Raw genomic sequence first — 15,434 nt, 5'->3', positions numbered from 1 at the left:
CTGCTACGTGGGCTGTGCTGTATACTACTGTGTGGGCTGTGTTATCTGCTATGCTGGTTGTGCTATATACTATGCGGGCTTTGCTATGTACTATGGGGGTATATATTGTATGGGGGAGGCTGTGTTCTATACTATGGGGGGTATATTATATTCTATGGGGGAGGCTGTGTTATATACTATGGGGGGTATATTATATTCTATGGGGGAGGCTGTGTAAGGCTACATTCACATTTGCGTTGTGCGCCGCAGCGCACAATGCAAACAAAAACGCGGCAAAACGCACGCTAAAACGCTGCGTTTTGCGCCGCATGCGTCCTTTTTGGCCGAAAGTTGGACGCAAAAAAAATGCAACTTGAAGCGTTTCTTGTGTCCAACGCTTGCGGCCATGCGGCGCAAAACGCAGCACAACGCATGTCCATGCGCCCCCATGTTAAATATAGGGGCGCATGACGCATGCGGCGACGCTGCGGCGCTGACCGCAAATGTGAACGTAGCCTTATATACTATGGGGGGTATATTATATTCTATAGGGGAGGCTGTGTTATACTATGGGTGGGCTGCATTATATTCTATGGGGGCTACATTATATATTATGGGGAGGTGGGCTGTATTATATTCTATGGGTGGCTGTATTAAATTTTATGAGGGATGATTGCATCATACTCTTTGATGGGGCTGCATTATATTCTGTGGGGAGGTGGGCTGTATTATATTCTATTCGGGGCTACATTATATTCTATGGGGGGCTGTATTATATTTATATCCTTTGAGGGGTGATTGCATTAAACTATGAGGTGGGCTGCATTATATTCTATGGGGTGGCTGCATTATACTCTGGGGTCGCTGCATTATATTCTGTAGGGTGGTGGCTGCATTATACTCTGTGGGCTGCATTATACTGTATTGAGGACTATGGGGTGCATTATACTATGGGAAGTGAATTGTACTACATGGATGACTATGGCGGTGCATTATACTATATGGAGCACTATGAGGAGTGTATTATGCTATATGGAGGACTGAGCTGTGTATTTTAATATATGGAGGACTATAGGGAGTATATTATACTATATGGAGGACTGTGGTGCACATTATAATATATGGAGGACTATGGGGTGTATTTTACTAAACAAGTAAAATGCTGCATATTCAAATTGTTTTTGCTGGAACAAAAATCATTGTTCTCAGCAGCACATCGCCGTTGTAAACAGTAGATGTGCTGCTGATAACATGATACTGTATGGTGATCTGTTAATGATCTATTAGTGATCGTTCTGTCCCATCATTCCTCAGTTGGTGGAGAGAGGCCAGGAAACAAGTGTTGAACAACTTCAGTATTGTCGATCAAACTCATTTAGCGGCCTGAACTCAGCACTTGTAAATACAACCAAAATGCTTTTGTGTGATGTGCAATATGTTAGCATTTGGGACCCCATTTTAAACTTTGCCTAGGAGTAGGGCCCCACTTTGCCTAAAACCGGCCCTGCCTACAAGTGTACAAAGATATTATACAGTCACCATGTGACAAGTGGGCCTGTGTAACTTCAAATGCCAGGGCTGAATTTTAGTCCCAGTCCGGCCCTGGTGTGCGCATGTGTACCAGGGTTGCTAACTTGACTTTTTATTTTTTGTAGAGAGCTTATGAAAAAAAAATAAATCAGACAGACAATTTTTTTTTTTATGGACACATTGGAAAACAATAGTAAATCTTTGAAAAAGATTGTAAGGTATACATGTCTGCAGGCCAGAATTCTGATATGGAGACATTAGCTTCATTCACTCAAAACTGTAAAATGATAATTACAGTCAAAATAATCTGTACAAGTTTCTCAAGCTTCAAGTAAATCATGGACGCTTTCATTTTTTTATGGATGGGCAAAAAAGTGCCCTATATTTACAGACTGTGCTGAAATTTCTGGATGATTAGCAGCCCTGATGTCTTCTGTTTGGGCAACAGAACTGTCTGTGTGTGCAGAAGTGATGTGTGAACATATTGTGGATGCTGCAGAGCTGTGTGTATAATGTACTTGTTGCATAGAAACACTAATAGGTGCATACTGTTAACTATTACCTCCCTATTGTAGTAAGATTAATGGCATTGACTAGAGTTGAGCGAATTTTTCTAAATTTGGTTCCGATTATGATCAGCAGCGAATATTGTTTTTGCAATATTTGCCGAACACAGCCAAACGCTATTGGAGTCAATGAAAGTAGAAATTGTGAAGCTAGTCACAACCCACGGACAGGCCGTGAGTCAGCGACATCAGATGTTCCTGGGTCAATACTAAAAAAGCAGTCCTAAGTCAGGTCACATGCCAGGGTCAGAATACCAGAGAAATAGCAGATAAGCAAAGGGTCAATAACAAGCGGATAGTCAGAACACGGTCTAAAGGTCAGCAGAAAATCAGATGCAAAGGGGCAATAACAAGTATGTAGTCAGAACACGGTCTAAAGGTCAGCAGCAGAATATTAGATGCAAAGGGGCAATAACAAACGGGTAGTCTGAACACTGTCCAAAGGTCAGCAGCAGAATATCAGATGCCAAGGGCAATAGCAAACGGGTAGTCAGAACTCGGTCCAAAGGTCAGCAGCAAAAGATCGGAACTTACAGCTCAGGGAACAGGCGAACACATACCAGGGAGCACAAGCTTAGAACAAGCTTTTGACTGGCAGTGATCTGGGCCAGACAGCTCACCTAAATAGCAGGGCAATTACCAAGAACGGGGAGCACGTGTGGATATCTCTGCACCTTCCAGTCTCAGATAGGTCAACCGAGCTGTCAATCAAAGCACTGACAGCTCAGCACGCCCCAGCACAGGATAGGATGACAGAGCTGTCCATCACTGAGCCCCAAACACTCTGAGCAGAGGAATCATGACGAAAATGACCGAATGTGTTTGAAACTGATCATCAAACATAAATTCGGCACAAATAGGGTACCAATCTGGTACAAATAAGGCAAATTAAGATTCAGCGACCGATTCCAAACATATTCGCTCAAATCTAGTATTGACCCATCCATTTATTTTTACCACCAGGGAAGTTTTAATTAGTAGTTAACATGTATTTCCTCTTTCTCAATATCTAAACTTATAGGCGAAAAATATGGTATATGTCCCGTCTGGTCCTACTTCAGGACAGGATGTCACTTGGGGGAAAGAGGGATATTTAAAAGTTTGCAATGGAGCCCTGGCTATCGCCCCTGAATGTGTCCTACAAGCGTTCTGACCTTAAGATTAGCATTCTGAACAGGGACGGCCCTATTAGAGTTAATTAATAGGGTACATGAAAATGGGTTTTCTAAACCAGACTATTCTAATTTTTTTTTTTTTACTGATTAGCCTGGAAAAATTATGAAAATAGTGTCTTTCTTTTTTGTACAAAAATGATCAAATCTGTTTATATAGGGCTTCTACTTGTTCCTAAATGAAGCAGCCAGAAATGTTATATTGGATAAAGTATTAAAGTATAGTGGCAGCTCTCTGTCCACAAAATGTAAATAATGAATTGGCTTGGATAATGGTGTGTTATTTCCTATACTGTTTTTAAATGTGCACTTTCTTCTTAGAGTAAGTCATCTCGTGTTGTAAATGTAAGCCACTCACCATGCCGTGATAAAAGGGGATGAACGCTCTATAAATACACAGACCTGAGCGAGGAGAACAGTTGTGGCATGCCATAATAAAACACATCAGCTTCCATCACGTTTACTACTGGAGTGATCTTTGTTTTTTGTCCATATTTACAGTAATCCTTTTTTGCACTAAACGGCTCATTATTTAGCAATAAAAACAATAATAATTAAAACTAAAATTTTCTTCCAGGTTCCAGCTTTCATTCCTGGAAATATGCCTGTGGAACGGATGCGTATGCGGCCCTGGTTAGAAGAACAGATAAATAGGGACTGTATTCCAGGCTTGAAATGGTTAAACAAGGTACTTGTATATTGATTATTTTATCATATACATGCATACATTCTTATTTTTCGATATCAACCGCTGCATTTGCTACCATTCTGCAATGAAAGGTGAGTTTGCTTTGCTGTTCCAAGATTTGATGTACAGAATTGAAGGGGTTATCTGGGATTATTTGATATTTTTTTCTGTGCTATGGGCCTAAGAACTAACAGATAGGTAGTTGCTAACTACCTGCTTGTTCTGCCTACCACTAATCTCTGCTGGCTCAGAGCGGTCATAGACTGCTCCTGCCAGCGATTCTGTGTAACTGCGGGGAGAAGGCTGTCAATCAGCATGATGCCGGCAGTGATGCTCCACCGACAGAGCAGCCTGGAAGAAGAAGAGTCAGCGCTGGGTAGAACAGATAGGTAGTTAGCAACTACTAGCCTGTTAGTTCCTAGGCCCATAGTGAAAAAAAAATCAAATAGTCCCAGAAAACCCCTTAATTATTAAGTAAGTAATTCACAGGCACAATATATCTTATCTTTTCCAAAATACAGGACCCAAGTCTCCCATTCCCCCACTTAATTCCAACCCTTCCTAGCTGCAGTGCTGGGGGTGGCGGATATAGAATACCAGGGTCCCCTTTATGTAGAACGGATCTAGCATTTATCACCCATACAGTGAATAAATTATATATATGGTTCTGATCACAATACATCCCATCTTTAATGGATTTCAATGTGGCTGTGCTTACTAATATATGTAAATATATCGTTATGTGCAAATGATCATATGTTTCATATTGGACCAGGTTCTCCTGTAAAAGTTAATATTTTGAGTGGTATAAGTTGCAAGCTGGGGCATCAGAGGATTGGTTTTGTTTTTCCAGCATATCACAGAAATGTGTATCTGGGTTGAGATCGTGAAAATTTTAAAGTCAATTTGATATGTTAAGCTGTCACGTTCCTCAAACCAGTTTTGATATTGTTTTACAGTGTGGCAGGGCACATTATGCTGCTGCCATGAGGAAGTGTAACACACAGCCTAGTAAGTGACACATCCCTGCAATCGGGGTCTCTGCCCCTACATCATGCTGATCTCAGACTAGATAGCAAAAACCTGCTGACAGATTCCCTTTAATGTTGGAATGCAATCTTTCCCAACAGGACATTGTCCAGGGCATCACACTGCATTGACTGATTTGTCTTTTTCCCCATAGTACATCCTAGTGCCATCTCTTCCCCAAATAAGTGATATACACCTACCAGGCAATCCACGTGATGTAAAACACAACTCCTCTTCCATGGTTATATACTGCGTGGGCTGTGTTATATACTGCGTGGGCTGTGCTATATATATTATGTGGGCTGTGCTATATATTACGTGGGCTGTGTTATATACTTTCTGGCTGCTATACACTGTGTGCAGAATTATTAGGCAAGTTGTATTTTAGAGGATTATTTTTATTATTGATCAACAACTATGTTCTTAATCAACTCAAAAGACTCATATATATCAAAGCTTAATATTTTTGGAAGTTGGAGTGGTTTTTTTTTTATTTTTTTTTTATTTGGCTATCTTAGGAGGATATCTGTTTGTGCAGGTAACTATTACTGTGCAGAATTATTAGGCAGCTTAATAAAAAAACAAATATAATCCCATCTCACTTGTTTATTTTCACCAGGTAAACTACTATAACTGCACAAAAATTAGAAATAAACATTTCTGACATGCAAAAACAAAACCCAAAAAAATTAGTGACCAATATAGCCACCTTTCTTTATGATGACACTCAACAGCCTTCCATCCATAGATTCTGTCAGTTGCTTGATCTGTTTAGGATCAACATTGCGTGCAGCAGCCACCACAGCCTCCCAGACACTGTTCCGAGAGGTGGACTGTTTTTCCTCCTTGTAGATCTCACATTTTATGAGGGACCACAGGTTCTCTATGGGGCTCAGATCAGGTGAACAAGGGGGCCATGTCATTATTTTTTCTTCTTTGAGACCTCTACTGGCCAGCCACGCTGTGGAGTAGTTGGAGGCATGTGATGGAGCATTGTCCTGCATGAAAATCATGTTTTTCTTGAACGATACCGACTTCTTCCTTTACCACTGCTTGAAGAAGTTGTCTTCCAGAAACTGGCAGTAGGTCTGGGAGTTGAGCTTCACTCCATCCTCAACCCGAAAAGGTCCCACAAGTTCATCTTTGATGATACCAGCCCAAACCAGTACCCCACCTCCACCTTGCTGGCGTCTGAGTCGGAGTGGAGCTCTCTGCCCTTTACTGATCCAGCCTCTGGCCCATCAAGTGTCACTCTCATTTCATCAGTCCATAAAACCTTTGAAAAGTCAGTCTTAAGATATTTCTTGGCCCAGTGTTGACTTTTTATCTTGTGCTTTTTGATACTCCAGTAACGTTGCAGCTCTGAAATATGGCGAAACTGGTGACAAATGGAATCTTGGCAGCTTCACGCTTGATTCTCCTCAATTCATGGGCAGTTATTTTGCGCCTTTTTTGCCCAACATGCTTCTTGCGACCCTGTTGGCTATTTGCCATGAATCGCTTGATTGTTCGGTGATCACACTTCAAAAGTTTGGCAATTTCAACACTGCTGCATCCCTCTGCAAGACATCTCACAATTTTGGACTTTTCAGAGCCCGTCAAATCTCTCTTCTGACCCATTTTGCCAAAGGAAAGAAAGTTGCCTAATACTTAAGCACACCTTATATAGGGTTTTGATGTCATTACACAACACCCCTCCTCATTACAGAGATGCACATCACCTGATTTACTTAATTGGTAGTTGGCTCTCAAGCCTGAACAGCTTGGAGTAGGACAACATGTATAAAAAGTGTCATGTGATCCAAAAAACAACTTGCCTAATAATTCTGCACGCAGTGTATACTACATGGGCTGTTATATATTGCGTGGGCTGTGTTATATACTACATGGCCTGTGTTATATACTGCGTTGGGCTGTGCTCTATATTACATTGGCTGTGCTATATATTATGTGGGCTGTGTTATATACTATGTGGCTGCTATATACTATGTGGCTGTGCTATATACTATGTGGCTGTGCTATATACTATGTGGCTGCCTGTGTTACGTGGGCTGTGCTTTATACTATGTGGCTGCTATATACTATGTGGCATACATACATACATACATACATACATACATACATACATACATACATACATACAATCTCTATTACCCTGATGTGATGCCTATGAACTCCACAATAACAAAAGGAACTATTAGCTGCCAACCCAATTTGTTTATACAGGCCTATTGGACACCCGTTAGAGGTAGCATATGGCTTCAAGGGTGCAGTTTACAGAGCAATAGTAATGGATCTATTACATTTTATATGTTTAGTCCGGAAAAGTAGGCAGTGTTTATAAAAAAAATATCCAAAGATGTAGCAAAATGGGAACAAAATAATATGGTATATACTGCCACGTAAGATAAAAGGGATAACAAAAAAAAGTGCTAAACCTGTGTCACAGACATGGCTCAGAGCTTAGCGGAGGGAAGTACTCCTTAGACAACTCCTTAGAGCAGGGGACAGAGCCACAGACTACTGTGTCTTGCAGACTTGACAAATGACAAAAACTCTTTATTTTGATTAGATCAAGATTATGCTCACATACCTTCCCTTGGTGAGCTCTTATGGGGCGCTGGTTGTGGGATGTGCTAGGTCTTTAGAAGATTGAGATCCCCCCAACATTCAGGATATCTTTGCCCCTAGAGGTCCCAGACGGGAGATATTGTCATGTTTCCTATCATGATTTTACCTTTTTATACAGATGAAACATGGCATGATTCCTTTGATCAATATTAAGTTGGAAATATTAGGCCAGCCTTACGGTGATTTGAGTGAATGTGTTATGTTCCTCTCTTCACTACAACGCCAAAAATATATCTCTCATAAATATTTGATCAGTGCAAACCCCAATATTCATCACTGACCACTGGCACCAAAGTGTCTGAGATAATTAATTTGAATAGAGGAAGCCCCAGCCTCTGGAATTGTACTTCTCCGCCTTGGAGTATAAGAATCCTGGACTTTGTAATTACTTGTTCTTGGCAGAAGGTCCTACTTCAATTTAGGTTGAAGTGTCAGCCCTTTCTCATTTCTCCAGTTATAGATTAATCCCATATGTTCAATATTAGGGTGATATTTCCTCTCTCCGGAGATGTCTTTATGAAAACTGCAATTTATCTCTATGAAATACTGCAAAATAGTATCAATAAAAACATCTGCTCAAGGCGCAAAAAAAATAAGCCATCACCTAGCCCCAGATCCCGAAAAAATGCAAAATTCGGAGTTTGTTTTCACCACTTAAAGAAAAAATAAACTATACATGTTTGGGATCTGCATACTCATACTACTACTGTCCTGGGGAGTCATAATATTACCAGGTCAGTTTTACGATATAGTGAGCATGGTAAATAAAAAAAGAAACAATTGTGGAATTGCATTTTTTTTTTGCAATTTCACCACACTTGAAATTGTTTTCCAGTACACTACACAGTAAAATTAATGGTGTCATTCAAACGTACAACTCATCCTGCAAAGAACAAGCACATCTATGGCTATAATGACAGAAAAATAAAAAAGTTATGGATATTGGGAGCATGGGAGACCATACATAAATGAAAAAAAAAAAAAAAGGAAAATGGTCATGACATGAAGGGGTTAAAGAACAGAGTGTTCTCTTGATGTATCCCACCCGATAAATAGTGCGTGCAGTTGTCATGAGACGTTATTCACATTACTTGTCACAGGGTTAACGCGACAGAGAGGAGCAAGAAGACCGCAGCTTCTGATTGCTCCGACTCCTGCGCTGAAAAGAAGCGCTTCACCTTTTTTTTTAAATGGTGTAAATTTCTTTTGGGTTTATCAGCCATGTTGGGAGCTCTGGGAGTTAGGGCTCTCAGCTGAGCACGGTTTTTCCACTCCTATCCCCTATATAATCTGGGTCCTGACTGACACACATTGTCAGAGAGAGCTTATGCTGCATGGCTGGGAGGATAGAAGTTAGTGGTTATATGATAAGGCGTTTGGTGGGTTTATCTGTGACTGTTGCTTGGTTTAGTAAGTGTGATAATTTCCTTTACTTCTCCAACTTTGGTTTTGCCCCATCCTCCACTCCCCGGTGCATTCCTCTGTTATATGTTATATTTGTATGCCTGGTATTTTCCTTTTCCCTGTTCTTGTTCGTCTGGTTGGTGTACTATGGTGCACTGCTACTCCCCCCTTCCCGGGTGGGGGAAGGGTACAGACGGAGGGCAGATTCAGTAGATAAGGCAAGGTACGTGGCCCTGGCATCTTCACCCTCAGAAGTAACCCGGGGAACAGGGTGAGCTAGGGCACCCCCCTAGTGTTGGGGATGGGGAAGGAGCCCCTGTCCTAGGTCATCCGACAACCGAGTTGTGACATTACTAGTTAGTGGTTTTAATGCTTAATGTGGCTCATTTGTGTATACATAACAATAATATTTATTTTAAATACTTTAGTTTGACAGTTATAGTTCTATTAAAAAGTGGCATAATGCTCACAGCACTGATAACTAAGGAGAAAGCAGTTTCTTCATAGTCTCCTTAGGCAAAAGCTACACTAAAAAATTTTTGTAGTCCTGCTGATTGATCTTTAACTAAACTACAGGTGCAGTCCAAAGGAGCACTTTTAGTTGCATGTTATGCTGTGAACTGTAGCTGTCTGTTCATAGTTATAAATCAATCAGCAGTGCTGCAAAAAATATGGGTGTTGCAATAGACGTATTGTCTTATTTTCCAGAGCAGCAAGAATTCTTTTGATTGTTTTCCTAGCTTTCTTTTAGAACACGTATTTACAAACTTTATTGGTTATCCACAACAATTCAAATATTTTGTGTAAGTTTTTTCTGATGACCATCTGTTGAAAATCACTGTCTACAATCAAAGATCTTCTGGGTGTCATATTCTGCAAAACTACATTACAGAGTAACTGATTAAGAAGTGAGGATTCTGATGACAAGAGCTTACAATCTTGACTCTTGTTGTCATCAATGCCTGGCCATGCCCAAATGAGTGTTAGGCTATGTTCTCACGATGAGTATTTGATGATCCAGCATTTCTGGATCTATTATTATGTTTCTTGAGTTTTTATTGTGTTTCTGGTATTTATTTATACAGTCGTGTTTATTGCACATGTTTTTAGTGTGTTTCAGTTTACATAGCGTAAAAAAACCTGTAAGATGCTGTGTTTATTGCACAGCGAAAGATGCAGTATAAAAGCAAAGCAGGTTTATATAAAATGTGATATAGCACAAAGAGACTTCAGCGTAATAAATGAAATAGAAAAGCAAATCCAGAAAATCCCGTTGTTGGAACTTAACCTCTTCGGGATTGCAAACAACCATGCAGTTAAAAATAAGTACCGTAATTGAACTATTCTTCAGGTATTTTCCACTATGAAGTCACCATGGTTAAAGGGAACTTGTCACCCCCCCAGGGCGTTTTTATGTAAAAGAGCCACCTTCAGCAGCACTAAGGCTGCATTTTGTGAATTATGTTTCTGATCCCTAGTAACACTAAAATATTGACTTATATAAATTGCGCCCCATACCTGTATTGAGTCCCAGAGGTATGGTGTCTCCCTCTGTTTCAGCTGCCTCACAGCCGTCCATCTTCCACCTCTTGCGTCTGTGCGCCGCCTCCTGTGTTGCTGTTACATGCCCGGCGACTGCGCTGTACCAACAGTTCTCGGGCATGCGCAGTGTGTTATGATGTACTCACACTGCAGGGCTGGAAATCTGCCGCCTGCGCAGTGGAGCTGGTCACCGTGCTCCATTGAAGATGGTGCCAAAGTCTCGCGAGTCATCGGCTTATACAAGTCATTGTCCAGAAAGCCGATGGGGGAGCGGGGGAGCAGCGGCAGGCGCTGGCGGCTGTGGCACAGTGACAGCTGCAGCCGCCGGCTAACAGAAGACATCATACTCACCCTCTTCGCGCCGTTGCTGCATCTCCGTTGCTACATTTCCGTCCCAGCATTTTTCCCCATTCAATAGGGTTTGTGCAGGCAGCCAATTGAGTCGTATGTATGCTACCCGTGGTTTTGATGGACAGCAGTTGCACTCATTATTCCATGGGGCTGTGCATGTGTTCGATTTTTTTTCCATCGGATGAGTGGTCCAAGGAAAACCTTTTCATCGTGCACGATTTGCCTCTGAAAATTGGATGTCACTCATTCCAATGACACACACGAGTTCAAGGGATAAGTCGGACCGCACTCACATGATATCTGATTGTGATCCGCTTTTCATGGACTGACCTTATAGAGAAGGTGGAGAGACTTTTTTTTTTTTCTCTCCGCCTCAAAAAAAAAAAATCATATCCCACTCACCAAAAACTCTGATGAAAGTGTGATTAGCATAATCGGACTGATTCTCTTGGATGTGGAGACAAATGTCATCTATACCTACACTTAGAACGAGTGAGTGAAAAATGCTGCCAAAACGCTGAATGAATTGACTGCACTGCAAATCTGAAACTTCGTCAAATCTGCAAGGAAAAATAAGCTGTGTGTCGAAGATTTCGGAAATCTCAATCATTTTGCTAAAACAGTAAAACGCTGAATTTTGTTATGCGTAAAAAATTAATTTAAAAAGTGTGGAAAAAAATTTGGCAAGAACGCAATAATTAGAGCGGATTGTTATTGCGTATTTTGGTGCAGATGCCGGCCTAAAAAAATCAGCAGAGTAAAAGAACGGTTTTGCCCCTGGTGACATGTCTATAATAAAGAAAAACCGTTTATTTTGATAAATTTGTGTGAACTTGGCTTTACATGAATTCTCTATGCAAATACATGTTCTCTTGTATTGTCAGACTGTACATAGCACTTCCTTGATGGATCATTCATTAAATGTACAATAGACAAGTACAATAGTTTTGTCTTTACTGTGCGGCGCTCACATGGAAGAATTGCACAATATTTTATGATTAATCTTAAGGAAGTTATAATTTTTTTCATGTTAATTTGTATCTCGTGTTTCCTGTGTACCTCTGATGACAGGTGAGTGCTTCTCTGGTTGTTACAGCTGTTAGTACATCTCAGCAAGTACATGCAGGTAAATCATTACCAATACCAATTCCCTAGCTGTTTATCAAGGACTGGGCTAAGCTGGGCGGAAACACACTTCATGACTTATCTGAGTGTTGTGGATGGGGTGGCAAGCCATGACATGAACTAATGGGAGTCAATATAGGAATCATGAGGCACAGGAATCAGCAGATTTGTGACATGTAGGATTATTGGATCACTTTTAGAGTAATTTTCACAAATTTTTACAGTAACAGATCAAGGATGAGGAGTTCAACTAAAGGGCCTGCAATCACACAGGCAATTGTTGTTGCATTTTTTTTTTTTTAAAGTGAACCTTTCATATAAAAACCATGGGCAGCATGAATCTCACCCTGGTTGCACGACTGCGGCCAGGTATATTTTTCTCTGTAACACTCTGGCAGAGAAAATCTACTTTAAAGATCTGGCCTGGGACCATAGATGGAGACAAGAATAGTCTGGTGCAACCCCTGGGTGGCTTTTACTGGCACTGTTAGAAGAGATTGACTGGTCCCTCCTATAGTGAGAGAGAGATCTGTCAATAAACTACAGTGGGGCTAGGAAAAGCCTGCCAGCATGAATCGGGTGACAGATTTCCTTTAAAGGAGTTACCCGGGACTATTTTATATTTTTTTTCTACTATGGGCCTAAGTACTATTAGGCAGGTAGTTCTGACAACCTGCTTGTTCTGCCCACAGCCATTTTCTGTCAGCTCAGAATGGTCACAGACTGCCCCAGCCGGTGACTCTGCGGCGTCCACTGACATCACACCAACAATGCAGCTGTTTCTATCTTGTGCAGCTCTGTTGACGGAGTGTGACTGCTAACGTCATGCTGATTGATAGGCAGCGGGGAGCCGGCTGTCAATCAGTAAGACATCAGCAATCACGCCTCATTGATGGAGCAGAGCGGAAGAGGAGAGCTGCTCTGCTGACATGGAGCCGAAGATTTGCTGGCAGGAGCTGGCAGTGTGACTTGGTACATTCAGATACACTACCGTTCAAAAGTTTAGGGTCACTTAGAAATGTCCTTATTTTTGAAAGAAAAGCACAGTTTTTTTTCAATGAAGCTAACATTAAATGATTCAGAAATACATTCTATACATTGTTAATGTGGTAAATGACTATTATGCTTCATTGCAGTTGAATTGAAGATAATAGTGAGAAGATATGTTTGGGCTCGTTTTAATACCATGCAGGGCTGGCGTTAGGGCATTACATCCCTTACTGTTGTATGGGGCCAGTGAGCAAAAGGAAAGAGAGGGGGCCCGGACACTGACACTATATACAGAGCTCCTGTGTGTAATGTCACTGGTGATCCCTGTATTACCTGTACACTGACACTATATGCAGAGCTTCTGTGTATAATGTCACTGGTGATCCCTGTATTACCTGTACACTGACACTACTGTTATGATCTGGTGGCCTAAGAGCAGCATGAGACGTACTCTGGAGAAGGTGGTACCTGTACTGACCGCAGACCCTGAACTTAACACCGCAACTAGAAGTAGCCGTGGAATGTACCTAGCGCTCCCTAGACATCTCGACACAGCCGGAGGACTAATTACCCCTAGAGATAGTTTTCCCTTTTCTATCTTGCCTCAGAGAAAATCCCCAAAAGATAGGCAGCCCCCCACAAATATTGACTGTGAGAGGAGAGGGAAAAAACATACACAGACTGAAATGAGAATTTAGCAAAGGAGGCCACTTCTAGCTAAATAGAAAGGATAAGACAGAGTACTATGCGGTCAGTATTAAAACACTAGAAAATATCCACCACAGAAAATACAAAATCTCCACAGCTAACTAAAGATATGGAGGGTATATCTGCATCTCCAGACATACCAGCTTGGCTAAACAAATCCTTATACAGACCAAGCTGGACAAGACAAAAACATGAAAAAGAACTGAACAATAAGGCCACAACATGTGGACAGCAAAAATCAAGGCCAGAACTTATCTTTGTTGAAATGAACTGCAAAGCAGAAGAGACCAGGCAGGGATGTGAATCCTCCAGGAACAATGGACAACTGGCACTGATTAAAGGGTGAAGCAAGACTAAATAGCCCAGTCAAAATTGCAAAAAGTGAACACACCTGATAAATGCTGTGATTCAGAGACAGCAGCGCTACCACTTACAACCACCGGAGGGAGCCCAAGAGCAGAATTCACAACACACTACAGGTCCTTCTCAAAAAATTAGCATATAGTGTTAAATTTCATTATTTACCATAATGTAATGATTACAATTAAACTTTCATATATTATAGATTCATTATCCACCAACTGAAATTTGTCAGGTCTTTTATTGTTTTAATACTGATGATTTTGGCATACAACTCCTGATAACCCAAAAAACCTGTCTCAATAAATTAGCATATCAAGAAAAGGTTCTCTAAATGACCTATTACCCTAATCTTCTGAATCAACTAATTAACTCTAAACACATGCAAACGATACCTGAGGCTTTTAAAAACTCCCTGCCTGGTTCATTACTCAAAACCCCCATCATGGGTAAAACTAGCGACCTGACAGATGTCAAGAAGGCCATCATTGACACCCTCAAGCAAGAGGGTAAGACCCAGAAAGAAATTTCTCAACAAATAGGCGGTTCCCAGAGTGCTGTATCAAGGCACCTCAATGGTAAGTCTGTTGGAAGGAAACAATGTGGCAGAAAACGCTGTACAACGAGAAGAGGTGACCGGACCCTGAGGAAGATTGTGGAGAAGGACCGATTCCAGACCTTGGGGAACCTGAGGAAGCAGTGGACTGAGTCTGGTGTGGAAACATCCAGAGCCACCGTGCACAGGCGTGTGCAGGAAATGGGCTACAGGTGCCGCATTCCCCAGGTAAAGCCACTTTTGAACCATAAACAGCGGCAGAAGCGCCTGACCTGGGCTACAGAGAAGCAGCACTGGACTGTTGCTAAGTGGTCCCAAGTACTTTTTTCTGATGAAAGCAAATTTTGCATGTCATTCGGAAATCAAGGTGCCAGAGTCTGGAGGAAGACTGGGGAGAAGGAAATGCCAAAATGCCTGAAGTCCAGTGTCAAGTACCCACAGTCAGTGATGGTGTGGGGTGCCATGTCAGCTGCTGGTGTTGGTCCACTGTGTTTCATCAAGGGCAGGGTCAATGCAGCTAGCTATCAGGAGATTTTGGAGCACTTCATGCTTCCATCGGCTGAAATGCTTTATGGAGATGAAGATTTCATTTTTCAGCACGACCTGGCACCTGCTCACAGTGCCAAAACCACTGGTAAATGGTTTACTGACCATGGTATTACTGTGCTCAATTGGCCTGCCAACTCTCCTGACCTGAACCCCATAGAGAATCTGTGGGATATTGTGAAGAGAAAGTTGAGAGACGCAAGACCCAACACTCTGGATGAGCTTAAGGCCGCTATTGAAGCATCCTGGGCCTCCAT

The 15,434-nt window shown here is 41.6% G+C and overlaps 1 protein-coding gene across 4 annotated transcripts in view; it reads left to right on the top strand.

The window, feature by feature from the left end:
* The window catches only part of IRF2 (interferon regulatory factor 2), a 196,223-nt gene that overhangs the window by 144,945 nt on the left and 35,844 nt on the right, over nt 1–15,434 (top strand). For all 4 annotated transcript variants that reach the window (XM_077279594.1, XM_077279592.1, XM_077279593.1 and 1 more), the window contains exon 2: nt 3,825–3,935. In XM_077279594.1, the coding sequence (XP_077135709.1) occupies nt 3,849–3,935 (87 nt within the window). In that variant the 5' untranslated portion in view covers nt 3,825–3,848. The remainder of the gene's footprint in view (nt 1–3,824; nt 3,936–15,434) is intronic.

Source organism: Ranitomeya variabilis, chromosome 1 (genome assembly GCF_051348905.1).
Source record: "Ranitomeya variabilis isolate aRanVar5 chromosome 1, aRanVar5.hap1, whole genome shotgun sequence".
Classification (NCBI taxonomy): Eukaryota; Metazoa; Chordata; class Amphibia; order Anura; family Dendrobatidae; genus Ranitomeya; species Ranitomeya variabilis.
This window is presented reverse-complemented; position numbering and strand designations above follow the sequence as displayed.